The 13,583-nt window shown below is 56.6% G+C and overlaps 1 protein-coding gene across 3 annotated transcripts in view; it reads left to right on the forward strand.

Annotated features, from left to right (window-relative positions):
- NEK6 (NIMA related kinase 6) overlaps window positions 1-13,583 on the forward strand; it is a 75,087-nt gene that overhangs the window by 37,373 nt on the left and 24,131 nt on the right. For all 3 annotated transcript variants that reach the window (XM_079113837.1, XM_079113836.1, XM_079113835.1), the window contains exons 2-4: window positions 1,122-1,240; window positions 10,009-10,149; window positions 11,374-11,436. In XM_079113837.1, the coding sequence (XP_078969963.1) occupies window positions 1,151-1,240; window positions 10,009-10,149; window positions 11,374-11,436 (294 nt within the window). In that variant the 5' untranslated portion in view covers window positions 1,122-1,150. The remainder of the gene's footprint in view (window positions 1-1,121; window positions 1,241-10,008; window positions 10,150-11,373; window positions 11,437-13,583) is intronic.

A 13,583-nucleotide genomic window follows, 5' to 3' on the forward strand; every position in this document is an offset into this window, starting at 1 on the left:
AGAATCCCCTGGCCTGAGGCAGCGACCTCGCTTGCTCGCTCACCTGTCAGGTATTCTGGAAGGGCCACGCAGAGCTCTTCCTAGTCCCAGGGACCTCTACCTCTCCAGGAAGCCAGCAAAACTACTTCAACAGCTTGGGCCAGTCCTCCAGGGGTTCTGATGAATATGGCTGGCAAGAGGTTGGGACATCCAGGTCCCATAGACACAGTGGCCAGGTTCACCTGCCTGAGTGGTCCTTACCTTCTGCACATGCCTGCAGTAGCCACGTCTGGCCCTGGCCCATGGTGGAGCTGCAGAAACATGTAGGCTGGATGAAGGAAGGCATTGCTCCCAGGGAGGATCGCAGGGCTCTGTGCCGCCTTTCCTCAGCTTCTGGGTAGACAAGCGTTGGTCCCCACCCAGAGGGGCTCATCTGATGGGGAGGCCAGAGGCTGCCTCTGACAGGACCAGCAGTGGTCCCGGGGAGACACAGGCTCAGGACTGGGGATGTAGTGGTGCTATATCAGGCACGGCTGCTGCAGTGCATCCTGGATTCTTGGGGCAGACCAACTCCTGGAGGTTGAGGGCTGCTTCTCTGCAGGAGCCCTCGTCCCTGCCCAGAGGTTCATACAGGACACTGAGCAGGACCCAGGGGACTGGCCTTCCTGATACGTGGGGTCTGGCATGCCACGGCCCAGCAGGGACACGGGGGTGAGGCCCTTCCTAAAACTGCTTCCAAAGTCTTACTCAGTTCTCTTTCCCGCTGCCACCTAGCTTTATGGAAGAGTGGTGTTGGGGGGCTGAGCAGAACCGCTCCCCCGAGAGGCTGTGGGAGGAGCAGGGCTTCGGAGCCTGGCAGGGGCTGGTGGGCAGGGTTGAACGCGGTGCCTTCTCTGCCGGCCCAGGGACCACTGATTAGCTTGTCCCTACAGGGACCTGGGTTCTGCCTCTCTGATGGGGATGATCCTAGCAAGCTGGTCAGGAGAGCACAAGGAGGGAGACTGCGTCACATGGAGTGTGAAGTCCTGCCCTGCCGCTTCCGGGCGGGCGACTGTGGGCTGGCCACTCAGCTGGCAGGGGAGGGCCCTTCCTTCTGCAGGTGTCTCAGGGAGAAAGTGAACAGGCCCAATTTTCTGTTGCAGCCCGTGCCCTTGTGAGGCTGGCATGCAGGATGGCAGGACAGCCCAGCCACATGCCCCATGGAGGCAGTCCCAACAACCTCTGCCACACCCCGGGGCCCGCGCACCCGCCCGACCCACAGGTAAGCCCTCTCCTTGTCTTCAGTGCATTGAAGAGTCTAGGAAATGCTGGGGCCCCTTCTGCGTGCCCAGGCCCTGTGGAAGCCCGTGGGCACCCGGACAGATCCCCCCTTGAGTGTGTGTAGTGATGGGGGCTGGCCACCTGGCTGGGGAGCCCTGCATTGAATTCAGCAGCTCTCGGAGAAGCTGCCTCTGGGCTGGGAGTCCAGACTCCAGTCCTGCCCTGCGGCGTCTCCACGTGTGTGGAACAGCTTTAGAGCAGAGGGATCAGTGCCCTGAATCAGTGCCCTGAAGAGTGACCACTTGGGAAAGGGTAGACGGTTCCTCCGTACCCGGAGCCAGCGTCTGCCTCCCGCTGGGTCCCACCGTGGCTGCTCTTCTGGAGCCTGTCTAGAGCAGCAGCATTCAGGGACACGGGTTTCCTCGTCCCTGCCTCACCCTGGCTGCAGGACCTCGAGGAACCAGGCCGCCTCTGGGAGCTTTCTGAGGGTGGCTTCAGGGTTTCGGGACCACCTGGTGCAGCCAGTATCCCTGCACCTTCGTGCCCTGGGTACCCTGGCTGGCTCCTCCCGCTGGGGAGACCTGTGCACCGTGCACCTGGGTCATAGTGGTGACCACTCCTGCAGGGGAGGGGGCTTGTCCCTGGCTCTGCCCTCCTTCTGGACAGAAGCCCTTGGCAGGAGGGCTTTGCCAGTGGCCCCACCACCGGCCATCACAGAGGAGCCCGAGGTGCCTTGTAGTGCAGCCCTAGGACTGGCTGTGACAGACAGACCCAGGTCCACTGTGGGAGCACCCAGCCTCACAGGAGAGAAGATGAGAAACCAAGCAGAAGAAACTCAGGGGCCTCTGGAGCTCCAGCATGTCACCTGATCCAAACTAGGGGGCCAAAGAGGTGGCAGGCAAGGGTCTGGAAGGCACAGAAAGCTTGTCTGAGCAGGTTGACTGGGGGCTAGATCAAAGGCATCCTCTGGGCATGGTGACAAGTTCTTGTCCAAGGTTGGCTATTTTTCCCAAGGCTACATGACCTTAATCAGGGAAGACTCAGATGTAACCATATTCTTGAGCCATGGAAAGCTTGTCATAGCTTCTAACTTCCTAGTTCCTGTTGGAGAACTTCAGGGTCACCATGTACAGTTGTACAGGTTATACACTGCACACAGCTACCTGGCCAAGAAAGCAAGTGGGTCTGAAGTCCTTCCCCTGTGCTTGTACTCTCACCAGGCCAGGATCCATGGTGCAGAGCTGCATTAGCCTGAGAGAAGGGGTGCTGCTGAAATTCACACACGGGTGACCTGAGCGCAGGGACACTGTGTGCACGTGTGTATACACACGAGCCTGCAGAAGGTCCACGGCCATCCTTGTAAATCATGCTTTCCATGCCGTTACTGGCTGGGATGCAGGGGCCCAGTTCCTAGGTGGGGTCTGGGGAGGGAGCTCCCTAGAAGCTGGGAAGTCCCAGGACGCTGCTGGTCCAGGGTCCACCAGGCTCAGTGCTGACGGCCGGGGGCGGTGAGGCCTGCTTGGTGATGTAGCGATTTGTCATACTAAGTCACTCACTAACAATTGAGTCCCCCTTGATTAATCTCCCAGAATCAGCCAGTTGCATTTCAAGCAATTAGGGTTAATTACAGCCTCATTTGGCAGAGGAGAGAGCCCCGTAATTATTCCTCGCACGAGGCGAGGCGGCGGTGGCCGCGGTGGCAGCCGTGTCCTCGGCATCTCCTCGCACATGTTGGAGTGGGTAATGACATAGTTAAGTGTAATTAGATACGATTACTCAGTGGTGGCTGCGCTGGGCAGTGGCTGTCGGCCAAGATGCCCCCAGTCCCACCAGCATCTGGCTGGGTCTGCAGAATCGGGTGCACAGCCTAGTGTACTGTGCCCGGCCCGGCCAGGGGCAGGAATGGGACCATCGGGCTCTTCCTGCCACTTCCTCATGAGGCTGTGGTGTTAAGCCTTGTCTGGGAGACGACGTGGCCAACTCTCTCCTGTTTGAGGACATGGGACAGTGGAGGCACTTTCCCCTGTGGCAGGAGTCACACTATTTCCCCGAAACTGCCTTGGGGCAGGGAGCACGCTCCACGTATTCCCACGTGGGCTGACTGTCTTCCATTCCTGGCTCCATCCCTCACCGGCCAGGTGAAGTTGGGTAAATGTCCTTCTGAGCCTCAGTTTCCTCATCTGCAAAACAGGTGCAATAATGTTACCTGTCTCCTGAGACAGCTGGGAGGACCAAATGAGGGGACAGGCTAAACATCCAACATGGCACTGACACGATGCAGAAACACTGTCGAGGGAACAAGTCTTGGATCTTATTTTTTTTATTTTAAAAATCACACTTGCCTACTTGCTAGGCAAGGTAGAGCACTTGCCTAGCATGTGAGAGGCACTGGGTTTGATCCTCAGCACCATAGATAGATAGATAGATAGATAGATAGATAGATAGATAGATAGATAGATAATTAACAACTAAAATATATATATATATTTTTAAAAATCACTGTAGTCTTCATAACTGAAGACCCCAGAGCTGGATCATACTTCCCACCCGTGCATAAAGAACATAAACTGTAAACGCTCCAGCTGTGGTTTTTATTTACCCTCTAGGCCAAGGCTAGTGGCTCTTCATTTCAAGACACTTTCCCGCTTTGAGAGCCACAAGCACATGAAAGTATGTTTGCAGAATTGGGCAGTCGTCTATGCGTCCACTGAGGCACACTGGCCACCCAGTCTCTCACTGGAGCTTCTAATGAATGGATGCGTGGAGTGGAGAAAGGGTATTAAAATGCCCTGTCTGTGTGATTTCCCTGATGTGTGCACAGCCTTGTCGTCAGGAATGAAATACTAGGGTTGGCCGACCCACTGAGAAGCACATGAATTTCCAAGAAGGGGAGAGGTGTTCTTGCCTGAGAAGTCCCTGCTAATGTGTCTTCCATCTGGGAAGCCTTTGGAAACCTGCTCGGGACGGGCCAAGTTCAGTTCTATTTGGAGTGAGGAGTGTGCAGAACTTTGCAGGGTGGGGGTAGGGGTTGGTAGGCGTGCCCTGCACAGACTGAAATCTGCGAGAAAATCCTCCCATAGAAACCACTCGGCTTGGGATCAGGTTCAATGGCCAAATATTAATGGCCATTAAAATTCAAGAGAGTTTGCTAACAGTTGTAAATTCAGCAAAGTGTTTGTTTCCTCTCTCCCAGGGGCCTTCCTGATGGCTGGTACACGGTCACAACTGCCATCAGGGGAGTCTCAGTCTACGGGGGTCCCTATGTGTAAATAAAGACAGTATGCCGAGGGGGCAGCCCCTGTGGAAGGGTGGACGGGTGCAGAGGAGCCCAGAGAATGGGGTGGCTTTATCTGCCAGGGTATAATCAGAATTTGGAGTAGAACAGAGAGAAGAGAATATTCCAGAAGAGGTGCATGGCCTGCTGGTTAGATAAGGTATTTACCTGTCTGTGTTCAGTAAGTTGGAAAAATGGGTGGGTGGCATTCATGGAAGACCTCAGATCTCTGCCACATCATGTGAAGTTGAGTCTGTAGCGAACCAGGAGGAGCCCATTAGGGCTTTTAGTTGACAAGGGAGTACTGGGTTTGGTTTTCAAAAGATCCATGGTGGCCAAGGCCTGAGGCCGTGGGGGGGCTGTGGGAGTTGGAACCTGGGGAAAGAAGATTCCAGAGACTTCCATGGGGAAATGCCAGCTGCACTTGGTGAAAAGATGGAGGAGAGAGAAGGTGCTGGGTGGCTCTGTGGTTTCACCCCTCAACTCTTGGCTGGTCAGCGTCCGAAGCTGGTTCCAGATGCCATCCATGCGTGAATCTCAGGTTTCTTTGAGGTGGGCTAACAAGCATCGTCCTGGGGAAGCCACTGCAATTTAGGTGACCTGAGGTTTGTCATTAGCAGTCCATGCTGTGGGCATCGCTGTTTCCATGAGCTGATGGCCTGTGGGCCCAGTGCAGACTCCCAGGTTCCCAGGCTGGACGATGGTGGCACCCATCTCATTCAGTCCTCCTGCCAACTCGGAGAAGCAGGTCCCACTCAGTACTTCCTTTGCAGAGAAGGAAACTGGGATGTGACCTGCCATCATGCTACTAAGGGACAGAGTCAGAATTCAACCCGGGTCTCTGGGGCCCCAGAGCATGTCTTCGTGCCACGGAGTCTTTGAGAGTGAAGATAGGCTTCTGGTTTGGAATGAGCCAGATGGCGAGGAGCTGAGTGTGCTGGACTCACAAGGGCCCTGGTGACGTGGGCTCTAACTCCTTGCCTCCCTCCTGCAGTGCAGCTTTAAAACATGCCCTATGTACACACGGACCGAGTCCATTAGAAGTGCCCCTCTCCTTGGTGTCAGATGCCTTTAAAGGTGAACTTCGTTTACAGGAAATGTCACTCTGATGAAGCGTGCTTTTTAAAATCACAGGAATGGTTGCCTTAAAATTAATGGTGCATTGCAAATATCAAGAAAGAGAGACCCATCCAGTGAAGATGATCAAAATTCAGGTCAGAAGTCTGACTTAGTCAGGCTAAATTTTTTAATGAGATTTCAGAAAATTAATTGGGCGAGTGCATTTTTATTCTTTTAACATGTAATTTTATGCTCCTGTTTAAAAAAAAAAAGGATTTGTCGATGGCTAAGGCTTTTTGTGGTTCAAACATTTTAAACTCAAATTAGCAAAGGGTGGGGGTTGTTTGTGGCCTAATTTGATGTGACTTGAAGAAGTGAGACTGGGTTTTTCAGGCCTCTCTGGAGTGGGGCCGCCTGTGCCGGTTTGAGACACCCCCCACCCTCCAGTCTCCACATAAGCCCCACTTGGCCTGAGGAAGCTGGTGGCATTTCTAGGGAAGGTGCACTGGGGACGAGAGGTGATTCAGGGGTCTCAGTGTCTCTCTTGACTCCTGTCTGCCAGGCCCTCCTGTTGTCCAAGACCATTGCTCCCTGAGGCTTCTCCATCCCCCCCTTCAGGTCAAGGCTGTCCTCCCAAGACAGCTCAGACCTCCTTCCAGGTCCACTGCCACTGATGACAGTGACATCCAGACACTGCAGGCTCAGCGTCCTTTGTGTCCCCCTCCTGGCCCCTCGGCCCCATTTCCTCTACCTTTGCAGGAGAACTGAGGGGCATGACACCCTGGGGCAGGGGCCCAGGAAGCAGAAATGGCCTCCTGTGGTGTGCCCACGAGTGGCCCGCAGCCCAGCCCTAGGTGAGAGGCCCAGGACAGCTGTTTAGCAAGTCCCCTTGGCAAATAGTTCTGGGCAAAGGGCCACAAAGTCACAAGGCTGCATCCCTCACCTGCAAGTACTGAGATCACTGCCAGCTGAGTCAGCAGACCCTCCATGGGGTGGGGACGGAGATGGAGATCAGAGTGACACCAAGAATCCACAGAGCTGCCCACTGGACCACACAGCCCCCTCGGTTCACCCCCAACCCCTGAGAAGTAGATGCTGCCTTTGCCCCTCCACAGACACAGCATCAGCAGTGGTAGTAATAGCAGAAGTCACAGTGATTCACGTGCCAGGCCCTCTGCCAGTACTTCACTTGTTAACGTATTATCTCAGTTACACAGATGCAGGAACCGAGACCCAGAGGTGGCAGGCCAAGCCTGCAGGGCCAGGTTAGGCTCACCTGATGGAGCCACAGTGGTGGCTGCCCTCTGCCAGCATGTGCCAGGGAAGGGGCTTTTTGTCTGTTTGCGAGACAGTCTCCAGGGAAGCATTTTCTTTTCCAGGAGCCAGCACAGGGTCCTGGACAGAGCAGGGGCTAGTGAGCAACAGGTGACCTGTTTTCTGAAAGAGAAGAGGCGGTTAGTCCTTAGCTAACAGCTGTGACTCACACAGGCTGCTCTGGGACCGGCCCCCATCTCCCTGCAGTGAGAGCCCCGTGGACTCATCACCCACGTGGTTGCCGAAAGTCCTCTGAGAACCCGAGGGGCAGCTGTTACCGTCCCTCTGAGTAGATGACTTGTCCAGGGTCACTCAACTGCCAGCACAGGGATGGGACTTGCTGGGGCCTGACCCAGGAGGGGACAAAGGCCTTGGAGGGGGCAATGGGAAGAGGCCTGGCCTCAGGGACAGTTGACCTGTTCTTTCCTTAGAGTTAAATCAGGGTCAGGGCTCTGCTGGCTCAGCTGCTGTGCCAGGGAGCCCTATATCCCAAGGTGCCCCACACCTGAGCAGAGACCCTCCAGGAACAGGCCTCTGTTCCAACCTTTGTGGGCAGCAGTGGCCCCAGAGCCAATGGGACTGTACCCTGAGTGCACAGTGGGGCTGCCCAAGCTGCGCCACGGAGTGGTTCCTCTAATCGGGTCAAATGGGTTGTGACAGGAGGTGTAGATGTGTTCACCCATGTGCAGACGTGCAGCTGGAGTCTCCCCAGGCTGAGACGTCACCCGCTTCCACTGCAGCCTTGGACTACTGGGAATTGAGCAGCCCACTTCTCAGGCTGGCAGAGCACCGGGGACTCCAGCCAGCATCGCATTCACTGTACTGGGGAAACAGGCCCAAGAGAGGAGAGACCCCACCCCATGTCGCCCAGTAGCACTGCTGGCTCTAGATCAGACAGGAATTCAGGTCCCACCTCTGCGGACTAGCTCTGTAACCCAGGGCAGGTCCCCTTAGTTAGAACTGGGGTCCACCGCCCCTGCCGTGCAGGCTGTTAGGCCCTAGACTCTCCGCAGCTGCAGAACTGACGCCTGGCCGGCCCTGCTGTGCACGCCTTGTTGGCGTTCGCATACGTGTAGGTCTTCCAAGTTCTAAGAAGCCGCGGTGGCTGTTTCTGAGAGCGATTCCAGCTGGGGTTCTGAAGGTGACAGTGTCTGGGTGAGCGCATTCCACAGTGTCATTCAGCAGACAGGCCTCAGAGCACTCAGTGTTGGCGCAGAGGAGACCAAAGGGACCGAGACGGGGGGCCCCTGCCGGGGAAGCCATGGTTGGGGCATAAGGAGGGCTCAGGTGACGAAGGGAAGCATGGCGGAGCAGTGGTCTGGTGACAGGGTCCCTTGCAAGGTCTTGCAGGAAAAGCGGAACGGGCTTCGGGCTTGAGAAGCAAGTCCGCCCGGAACAGCCGGGGGCACAGTCCTCGGCCCTGGCTCAGATGGCGCAGCGATCTGCAGCATCACTGCTTCCCTCCCAGTCCATCCGAGGATCTAGCGCAATGGCGCAGTGGCATGCGGGCGCGGTGCCGCTGGCCTCTGAGGTGGCACAGCGGTGCAGCTGGGGCTCGGTGCCTACTAAGGAGTGTCCCCGCGGGGTGGGTGGGTCCTCTCGAGCCGGTCTTCATACAGGGACGGCTCCAAACCACCCGCCGCGGGAGGTAATTATGCCCCAAGACTTCAAAGTCAAGGTCGTTCAGCTTTTATGTTGCTGAGGGAAGAAGGCGCATGAATATGGGCGGCCGCCTGGGACTCCCTCACTCACTCCCGCAGGAGCATTCAGGAGTTTCCTTGGCCCTAGCCAGGCGGCACAGCTGAACAGAAGGTCTTGGAGCAGGACCGGGAGCCCCTACTCAGGGCTCGGGCTCCGTGCCTACCCTGCGCTAGCCTGGCAGTGACCAGACAGCGGCTACTGAGCACCTCTGTGACAGGCTTTGTGAGAAACCCAGAGCCCGGGACCGCAGGAGATCTTCTCAAATGGACACTTGTCCTGCCTCCTTTTGCAGACAGGGAAGTTGAGGCACAGAGGGGCGGTTCAACTGCCCAAGGCCTCCTGTGACCGGATGGCTGAACCAGGGCTGAGGCCCGCTCACCTGCCCCAAAGTCATGCACTGAGCCACTATCCACTGCCAGTCACACTGCTTACTCTAAATATTTGCATTCTGGGTGAGACCCAGACCTAGTCCCTGTCTCCATGTCACCACCCAGCTGGGGAGGTGGTCCCCAGTGTCAGTGAGCTCCTTATCCACAGCAGGGCTGTTGGAAGAGAGAGTGAGGCTCTGCCCAAAACCACCAGGGAAGGCTGTGAATTGCTGTGTGACGAGGGCAGGGCTGTCCTTTCTGTGCCATGATATCCTCGTGGTCAAACATAGACACACAAGGGCCATCTCACCAGGCAATGTGGGGCCGATCAGAAGTGTGGCATTGCCTACCCACCTGGGCCTAGCATTGACGCCCCCTCTGCTTTCCCAACGGTGTGTTTGCACACACACTGTGGAGGCCAGCGGGCCATGGTGGCCTCTGCTGGCAGCTCTGTCCCTGGGCAGACCTTATAGCTCAATCATGTGTGTCAGTGCTGGCCCCTACAGAGTCACCATGAAGTCTCTGGCTGGGTCACCATGTAGGAAGCTCAGAATGTAGAGCTGTGAACTTCAAGGTCCGTGTTACTCCAAGCTGGGGGACACCCCCCCCCGGGGTGCTGATTGTAGGGTTTGGGGTTGGGGCATCACCCATGGGGCTGGTGGGACCAGAGCGAGACCAGAGCTGCATCCCGCATCCATAACACATACCCTGGGCATCGGGGATTCATGAATGATATGATATGATCATTCATGATGATCAGAGTGGCTGAGAGCCCTGGATGCCCAGAGCCAGCCTTCTGGGACGAGTTTTCAGATAATGAAGGATGCTGACCAGTGTAGGGGAGACATACGGCTCCATGTCTTACATCCAGTGGGCCATTGGGCAGAGCACTGGGGACCAGGGGTGAAAAGTCCCATGGGCTTGTTGGAGGCTCTGATGGCGGGGTTGGCACATAGCCTCCTTCACCGTTGGGAGGTGCTGGTGGGGTGCTGGGAACCTAGGAGCCCTCCGCCCCAGCCTGGCTGGTCACCTCCGCCTCCTGTCTCCCTGCAGCGGCACCCCAACACCCTGTCTTTTCGTTGCTCGCTGGCGGACTTCCAGATCGAGAAGAAGATAGGCCGAGGACAGTTCAGCGAAGTCTATAAGGCCACCTGCCTACTGGACAGGAAGACGGTGGCTCTGAAGAAGGTGCAGGTGAGCCCACGGGCCTGGGGGTGCAAGCTGTGCACCTCGACTCTGCAGCCCTGCCCAGAGCTTCCCCTGCCCCCACCCCATGGACCCGGAAGTCAGTGCCCAGCCACCGGCTGCTGAGAGAACCAGGGGGTTCATGAGGGATGCTCACTGTGAACCACAAAGGAAGGAAAAAATGAGCATGCGTTGAGCACCTGCTGTGTGCCGGGTCATGCTCAGAGTGCATGGAACCTTGCAAAACCCTGTGGTTTTTGTGAGTTGTTTCATTTTTCACTTGAGGAAAACAGTGCAAAAACTAAGTAGCTCCCCGGGCCACAGAGAGCATTCAGGGGAGCAGAGATGGGCCTGCACATGACTGGCCTGTGCCTGTGCTTGTTCTACGATTTGGGGCGCCAAGGGTCTTTCCTGCCCTCTCTGTTACTTCTAAGTGGAGGGAAAGGGTCCGGTGGCACAGTCGGCTGGGTGCACACTGGCATTGAGCGCCACTGAATCCTGCAGAACTTCCCGGGAGCCTCCGTTTCTCATTGGTCCTTAAATAGCGAGGGGAGCAGCCTGGGCAGAGGAGGCCCAGGAGGGAGAGGGCCACTCAGACCATCGGCCCCAGGAAGGGACAGGTGGACACCAGCTTAATGATGTCCTGAGATCTGTGACCCTCGCGTGTACCTCAGGACTCTGGGGGCAGCACTCCTGCGTCCTAAGGGGGCCTGTGTTTTGGACCGTCCCTGAGGGCTTTCCTGGGCTGTCTTGCTTCTCTGGAGCCATGAGAGCGCTACCTGCAGTGTGCACCTCTGAGCCACATCTGTGTCCGCGGTGCTGGGCGGACCCTGCTGAGTGAGCTCTAGCAGGTCTGGGGACTCAGGGACACAGCGCCTGGTGTTATGCCACGACTTACGTGATCCACACGACAACACAGGTCGGGCTGTTGGCCCCCGAGGCAGCAGTAAAAACTGAGGCTCCCAGCATATGCCAATCACCCGCATGTGGTCACAGCAAGCGCCTGTGGTCCCCTGGGCCTCAGCCCCCTCCTCTAGGGTCGGCTGCAGTGACACCTTCACCACAGGAGTGGTCCTGGGATTTGGGGTGACCCTCAGTGCAGCACTGGGCTTGCAGATGCTCAGGGAGAGGGGACTCTTGCTTTCAGGGGTCCCTCGGAAGAAGGTGGGAAAGCTGGGACTTGAATGCCAGTCTTGGGGCTCTGGGCTTGACTGTTTCTCTTTCCCTCCTAAGATTTTTGAGATGATGGACGCCAAGGCCAGACAGGACTGCGTCAAGGAGATCGGCCTCTTGAAGGTGAGTGTCCTGGGCCAAGTAGGAGCCCTTGCTAACAGACTGGATGGTTGTCCTGAAGGACAGACACACCAGGACCACTGAGGCAGGCACTCGTGGGCGCACTGAGCACGTCTTTGTCCCTCACGCCCCATCTCTGTCTTCTGTGTTGGTCTCTGTTGTCCAGAGATGACAGAACTTTCTGGACTAGACTCTGGTCGTGGGCTCGGCTGCTCTGAACCAAGCTTAGGATTCTGCCTGGGCTCTCAGGTGACCAACGAGGTCAAGAAAGGAGAAAAGTGCCAGCTTTGGAGGCCTGGGAGCTTGGGTTCAAGTCCTGCTGTCCTTTTCACTTCTAAGCTGTGACCTTAAGCATGTGACTTAACCTCCCTGAGCCTCGGTTTGCCCATCTGCTTAGTGGGCAATATCTGCCTTGTAAGATTGAGTGGATCAAATGAATAATATCTGGAAAGGGCCTGTGGAAGTAGAGCACATAGTAGGTGCTCCCTTGGCATCCTCCTCCCTTCCTGTGACAGTTTCTAGCAGCTTCCAGCAATGTGGGGTTCTTGGTGGCAGTGACTAACTGAAGACACAGCCGCAGAATTTCAGATCAGTGGTCTCTTCCTCCAGGCCCTGCCCTGCATTCCTGGGCCTGGCTCTGCCCTCAGGACTCTCGGGTTTGTGGGGGAACAACAGGCAGCAGATGGACCTTCCAGGGTGGTCCATGCTGACCCCAGAATCCAGATGGCCAAGATGAGCCTGCTCCGGAGAACTGGATTATGGGAGGTGGGGGGATACAGGCTGGAGAGTCAGCAGAGCCAGGCCCACACTCAGAACGGTAGACTTGAATGTGGGACCAAAAGGGGATCCCCAAAACAAAAAAAATGGGGAGGGGTCCTAAAGGTGACAGTGCTGTTTGGAGGTGTGGGCAGTGGGCCAGGAAGTGCATCTGCAGAGGTCAGAGTGGCGCCCCGGCTGGAGTCCTGGGCAGCCCCTGTCGTCATAGTTGTGACCTCTGCCCCCAGGCTGCCTGGGGAAGTCAACAGGACGTGCCAGGCATGAGGTGCTTCCTGCAAAACAGAAGGAAATGTGGTTCTCGAGGGGCCCCTGGATGACATCACTCATGTCACTCATGCCAAGACCCCCAAGCCCCAAACTTCCCAGCAGGTGGGCTGGTGGTCCGTGCTGCCAGGCACTGGCAGGTGTTAGCGCAGTGTCTGAGCACCACTGAATGCCAGACATGGCGGCAGCCCAGGGGAAGACAGGTCATAGGCAGACTGTTCCGTGTTACGTCTGCAGGGACTGTGACAGAGGGGACTTGCCATCAAGGACCCTCGACTCCTGGCCCAGCCTCCCTCCTCCCCCTGCCTCCACCCTCTGCAGCTGCATCACATCTTTGGAGCACTCTGTGTCCCTCCCCTGTGCTCACCAAGAGGCCACAGGTGAGCCATGGGCTCCGTGTGGACAAGGTCAGGGCTCAGCTTGGCCGCAGCCTGCTGTGCACCTGGCCCCCGCCCCCCGGGGCTTGGGATTTGGTCCAATTGACCTTGGTGGTCCCTTTGTGCCTGAGCCTTTATGGACTGACAGGGTGTTTGGGGGAGCTGAGCCTCCCAGCCTCAGACCTGCCCAGGTGGGGAGAGGAGCCTGTCTGCCCCTCCCCAGGGCAGGGCCTCTTACCAAAGCTTCAGACTGCCTCCCATCCCATCTGGTTTTTCCAAATTGTCTGAGAAATCGGTACCTGGGTGGGCTTCAGGGAGCCCCCTGGGAGAGGGTGAGGTCTCCCAGGAGATAAGGTGGCCAAGTCCAAGAGGCGGGGAAGGAACAATGGGTTTTGATTTATCACTACAGCAGCATGAGGCGCATGTAGGACATGTCTTTCTTAATTTTTTTTTTTTTTTTTTTTTTTTTGGTACCAGGAATTGAACCCAGGGCACTTAACCACTGAGATGGTCTCGCTAAGTTGCTTAGGGCCTCACTAAGTTGCTAAGGCTGGCCTCGAACTTTCAGTCCTCCTGTCTCGGTCTCCCAAGTTGCTGGGATTACAGGCATGCACCATCATGCCTGGAGCATTTTACGGATTTAAAGCACATTCACTTTGCCATGTGTTTTGCTCCTCTTTCTTAATGAAAGACACGAATGCCCAAGGAGATGTGCCCTGGAGGCCATAGGTG

Source organism: Sciurus vulgaris, assembly GCF_902686455.1.
Source record: "Sciurus vulgaris genome assembly, chromosome: 15".
NCBI classification, from domain to species: domain Eukaryota; kingdom Metazoa; phylum Chordata; class Mammalia; order Rodentia; family Sciuridae; genus Sciurus; species Sciurus vulgaris.